The sequence below is a fragment of the Chinchilla lanigera genome, unplaced genomic scaffold, assembly GCF_000276665.1.
Source record: "Chinchilla lanigera isolate Chin_1 unplaced genomic scaffold, ChiLan1.0 scaffold00038, whole genome shotgun sequence".
NCBI classification, from domain to species: Eukaryota; Metazoa; Chordata; class Mammalia; order Rodentia; family Chinchillidae; genus Chinchilla; species Chinchilla lanigera.
In genome coordinates, this window is record NW_004955439.1 from 4,246,792 (window position 1) to 4,252,840 (window position 6,049).

The 6,049-nt window shown below is 35.7% G+C and overlaps 1 protein-coding gene across 1 annotated transcript in view; it reads left to right on the forward strand.

Annotated features, from left to right (window-relative positions):
• Positions 1–6,049, forward strand: part of Serac1 (serine active site containing 1) — a 57,508-nt gene that overhangs the window by 12,352 nt on the left and 39,107 nt on the right. Inside the window, exons 3-5 of the mRNA XM_005390526.1 lie at positions 1,550–1,586; positions 3,659–3,795; positions 5,292–5,381. Of these exons, the coding sequence (XP_005390583.1) occupies positions 1,550–1,586; positions 3,659–3,795; positions 5,292–5,381 (264 nt within the window). The remainder of the gene's footprint in view (positions 1–1,549; positions 1,587–3,658; positions 3,796–5,291; positions 5,382–6,049) is intronic.

Here is a 6,049-nt window from a genome sequence, read left to right on the forward strand (position 1 = left end):
CCCAGAGCCATATATGATCATTTTTTCTTGTGAATTCTCTTTCTTCCCTTATTTTTCCTGTCAAATTCATACTTACTCTTCTAAACTGAGATACCACTGCATTCTTATATAGCAGATAACTGTTAGGCTCTTAAAGTATCAGCTGGACGTAGTGGCACACATCTGTAATGGTAGCACTTGGGGGGCTAAAGCAGGAGGATTGCTGTGAGTTCAAGGCCAGTCTGGGCTACATAATAGTTCAAGACGAGCCTGCCCTCAAAAAAGGAAAAAAACAAATGAACAAATAAACACCCCAAAGCCCATGGTGCCAGCACCTGTATTAGGTTCTGGGAATATAGTGGTGAGCAAGGAAAACAGCCCTTGCCTTACTGTGGCTTGGAGTCTGCTTTAATTCACAGCCTCCCCCAACATGCTATAGCCCCACTTTCCTGACATCCTAGGCCAAGTTAGATCTGCTGTCATTTGGTAGAATCAGTATTGAACTTGGGCAATTATCTGACATCGTAGACTATAAACTGTGTGAGGGTAGTTTCTTGTTTATCATTATAGCCTGTTTACTATTATATATGGCGTATGGAAAGTGTCTGTCTAGTGTTTTTTTTTGAATGAAAGGAATATCTTGCTTTCTCTGAGCACTGTTTATTTGTAAAATGAGAATGTTGGTTTAGCTCATTTCATTCATTTGATAAAAAGCAACATGTGTCGACCATGGACCATGTGGTAGATACTTTTCTCAGCCCCCAGGATCCATATTAAGTAAGATCTTCTTATCTTCATGGAGTTGCCTTTTGATCTTTAAAATAGATCTATTTTTAAGATAGATTCTTTTATCGAGGAAATTGAGTCTGTATTTTAAACAGAAAAAGAGAAGTGGGGACAGAAAAGGGAGATTTTCTTGTCATCTACCAGAACAAGCCGTGTATAAGGCTCACTTTGTCAGACTTAAAATGAATCTGACTCACAAACATTCTCCTGGAACAGAACTGCTTTCTAAATCAGGGACCTACTATAAACTTGTAACCTGTATTTTAAGAGGAGCTACCTATTGGCACTTAATCACCAATTATAGCATAATTACTTCAGGAAATATCACTTTGTGTCACCACCTGACATATCTAATCCCTCAGTGTAGTCCTACTTGTAGGGAAAATTCTTCCAAGTTCTTTATTTAATTGGTTCCTAACTAAAAGGAATGAGAAGGAGGTGAGCTTCCTGGAAGTTGCATTCAGTGGAAGCCTATAGTCCTGGTAGTGGGACAGGGACTAGTGTCCCTAGTGATTTGGTGAGGATGGTAGAACAGGAGATGGAGGAAGGGGAGAATGAGTATGAAAAGCCATAAATTTAAATTTTATTTTTGTACCAAGTGCTTATTGATTGGTTTGTATCTTGTGATGAGATGCCATGTGTTGATAGCAACTGATTGTATAAATAGAAACATATCGGTAACTTACCCAATTAGTATACACAAAATAGAGATTCACACTGTTGCCTATTTCACACTTTAAAAAATGAAATTCATCACATTGACGTTTTCCTTTTCTTTTTGAAGGAAATATAATAAAATTTACTGGATCACTTATTTTAGGGTAAGTGTCAACTGCAAAATACTAGTTGGCTTTATTATACTACTCTTTGAAATGTCAGTGGAGGTGATTTAATCAATGGTTATACCACTTCAGTGCTATCTTCAGTTACTGTACTCTGTTTCCTGGGGCATGTTTCCCTTGGGTCCAGTTGTATACTGGGATTTCTGCCTGCCTGGTATTATAGCTGTGAGGAGAGTGCTTGACACACACACAGTGTCACTCTGCCAACCTCTGTACTCTTAAAACAACACCTTTTATTAGCTCCTAAAGTGGGTGAAGAGGCTAAAAATTGACTAGTAAAAATTTTTTTGAACTAATAAATATAAATTTTTTTTAAATATTAAAAATTATTTTTGAAAATCCTAAAATAAGGATGGCAGTGGTAGTAGAATGATCAACCTATGTTATGTGCATGTTCCTATTATTCTGTGTAAGTACTGTATACTACTGCTAATAAAAAGGAAATACCTGAAATTGCCCTAAAGATTTCAAGAAGGGGAATTGAGGTCAACTGAGAAGACCAGCAGATTGATCTTTGCCATCCTATGCTCCTTCAGAGGCACATGTGCAATGGTTGGGTTGGCCCTCTTTCTAGTAACTGTTATTTTTCTTTTTTTTAGTTTATATATGCTGAATGTTTGTCTAATACTGTACAGCACTTGTTTCACTAATACAAAGTCAACTTAGTATATTTCTTTATGATGTGGTAGATATTTAGTTTTTTCCTTTGACTCATTCTAGGCAAGGGATAAATGTGTATCCTTTTCTGTAATGTAGTTTCTTGTTTAGGTTACAGCTATCTTCAGGAAAACAGTGAAAATCACACAACTTTGAGTAAAGAACTTTGTCTTTCTTGGAAAGTATGATTAAAGGATAGAATAACATTTGTTCCTCATACCTGCTCAGATGGATCCCCAAGAGAGCAGAGAATTCTTTGGAGTCTTCTCTGTATTCCTGTGGTGTGGCTGGGTCTGGATTTTCTTGCTTTTAGGGTGGCAACCAAGATCAGCAGAAGACAGGTTGGTGAGATTAGGGTCCAGGAGAGTTCAGCCTTTGTGTCTGGATTTAGGGAAGTATCAGTCAGTCTGATGAGGAAGAAAAAGAAATCTTTATTTGAATATAGAACAAACACTTCTGTATTTCACATTTAAAATAGACTGGATATAGCTCTGAGGAAAGGAGTAACCTTTATATGCTGCTGATAGGAGTATAAGTTGGCTAATCTTATATGAAAAACAGTTTGGTACCTAGTGAGGTTGATATATCACAAAGTATGTAATTTTGCTTTTAGATGAAGCACATATACTTGTACGCACAATGTAGGTGTATAAGATGTGCATCAATATTGCTTGTAATAGACTCAAGCTAGATACTGTATGTGAATATGCCCATGTCCATGTGGTAAACTGAATGTTACATGTGGTAATTGATAGAATCAATTGTATACCATATCAAAATATAAAAGCAGGAACTACATTTACGTGCAATAACATAAGTAAATCACACAAATAGAAGGCTAATAAAAAATATGCATAGTGTGATTTCATTTCACATGAATTTCAAAAACAGGCAAAACTGAGCTCTGTTGTTTAAGTTGCATATATAGGTGGTAAAACTGTAAAGAGAAAAATTATAATAAAAATCAGAACAATAATTTCTTTTTTCGGGTTTTAGTTTTTTGAGCTAGGTTCTTGGTATATAGCTCAGGCTGGCTTCAAACTCATGCCAGTCCTCCTGTCTCAGCCTCCACAATGCTGGGATTACAGGGGTGGGCCACCATGCCCAGCAAAAAACAAAACAAAAACTACCTATAGAGACGAGAAAATAAGTTAGGTCCAGGAGAGGAACAATATCTCGCTTTTGGGGTACTGTTAATATTCTGTTTTTTGCCTGGATATGATTATGCAATTATTTGTTTTTATTTTAAATTGAGATGTGTATGTATACATACATTAAAAAGATATCATTTCCAGGTTACTCTATGTTATATTTCCAATAAAGGAGAAATTTCAGAGTAGCACCTGTGTTAATTTAGATCATATATTTATTATGTGTTTTTTTTTTTTTTAAAGAGGTTCTTTATTTTTTACATATGAAATTCTGGCTCTGAAGAAGTCTTTGACATTAGACACGGAGGTGGTAGAAACAGAAAAAATGAAGTCATACATATATGTGCACACAGCTTCTTCAGACAGAAGAGAAAGTCATGGTAAGTTTATTGTAAAGTAACCTCATCTTCGTGAAAGTGGTAGCTAGTTGTTAAATTTCAAAATGAGTCTATTTTCAGGGCATGGTGAGATATGCCCGTAATCCTAGCACTTGGGAAGCTGAGTCAGAAGGATTGCTGTGAGTTCAAGGCTGCCTGAACTACATAGAGATTTCAAGGCCAGCCTGAACTGTATAGAGAGACCCTGTCTTCAAAAATAAAAAGAGTCTATTTAAATTGCAGCGTTAAGAAGATAAATCAGCTTATTTTATGAATCAGCAAAGACTGAGAGCCTAGTTCGAAAAGTATTAATTGAACTTCACCTTTTTGACTTATATATATGACCCAAGATTGGAACTCTGCTAGAACTGATTGGAGGGAAGAGTAGCTGGTTGTTTGAGTCTGAACCTGGAATTCCCTCTTCAGTGGGGGCCATTAGTTCAGAGGCTGGCCCTCAGTTTGGCAAGTACGAAGACAAGATTTTGTCATTTAGGTCAGAGGGTGTTTTTTGTTTTTTGTTTTTTTAGTGCTGGGGATTGAACTGAGGGCTTTTGCACTGAGCTGCATCTGCAGCTCTTTTAAAATTTTATAGAAGTTGACACAGGGTCTTACCAAGTCATTAAGTTGCCCAGGCTGGGCTCAAACTTGGTATCTTTCTGCCTCAGCCTCCTAGAGTGTTGGGATTGCACTAGCATGCTTGACTGATACTTTGCTCCAAGGGATTTATTCATACAAACAAGACTCATTAGATGATTTATAAATATAAATACCAACTCATTTATTAGTAGTAGCAGCCACAAAGGCTAAAAACCTGGCTTTACTAGTTAGGACTTTGCTTTTCTCAATATTTAGATCACGTGCAAACCTTTTGAGTTTCTTGGTGAGTGTGACTTTACAGCAGAGGAGTATATTTTCATCAGCTGTGGGTAGCTTGGTGTGTCTCCAGCTTGACTTACAGCTGCCTGTTCCTACACTGTTGACCAGGACAGGCTGTGAGCATGTTATGGTCCTCGTGTAGGGCAGGCTGCACTGCTCCAGGTCTATGAGCTGTATCGCTACACTATTTTGTTACTCTATCACTTTCCTATCTTTCAACATGCTTTTATGGTGTGTTTACAGTTTCAATTGTATAGATTATTGTATATCTTACAATTCACCTATATAGTGAAGTTTAATCTCATTAGTAAGGTATTTCCAAATTTGAGTTCTGGTTTGTCTACTTGTAAGGGTCATTTTCCTACATAAAACTAATTGTATACATGAAAAGTTTTGATAGTGTTTGTGTTCTTGTTATTACTTTTTCCAAGACTTGAAGAATGATCTTATTTTGAAAGCTAGAGCTTTATATTTCCATATGACTTAAGTTGTATTGATCCTGATAATAAAAAGATGAAGATACCGTACATTCTTTATGAAAAATTTGGGGGTTCCTGCATTTCTTTTTGAAGTATTGGAGAAAAGCATTAAGAGTGCTTATTTAAAATTTGTAATCATTTTAGGGATTGCCTGGCAGGCAAGAAAAGAACTTCACAAAGCAGTAAGAAAAATATTGGCAGCATCAGCCAAATTATTACAGGGTCCGTTTGCTGGTAAGTGTCAAACATTTAACTTGAATCCTCATCAATAATGTGGAAGTCATTTAAATGACCAATTGAGATTTTTTTTAAAAATTATGTATATTTGGCTTTTGAGACAGGGTCTTTCTCTGTAGTCAAGGCTAGGCTTCACTGTCCTTGAATTTGTGATCCTCCTGCTTCATCTTCCCAAATTGGGACTACAAATTGGGATTATAAACACATATCACTATGCCCAGATTATATTAATAGGTATAATAGCTATGGAAATTTAATTAACATTATTTTCTTGGGCTACCTTTCATTTTTAAGGGCTTAATGATTTACATTTTTTTATCTTTGTAGGTGATTATTAAATAGTTGTAAATAAATATTGAGATTAAATATGACCTATTCTGTTGATGAGTGTTGCAGAATTTTAACTTGTAAGAAAAATCATTCCTTGTGCTTTCTCATAATGACTGTTGCATCAAAAATGTACATTTTTTTTTATCATTTTACATATTATTATCTACAAAATAGTTTCTCAGGAAAACAAATAGACAAATAATAGTGAGTTAGAGACAAAAGAGGTAGGAGATTATCAAGAGTTGTTGTGCTATACTTTGGTATCTTCAAAGTGGCTTCTAAAGAATATAAATAGAGCTAAACATGAGTGACCTATTGAAAAATCATTAACTATT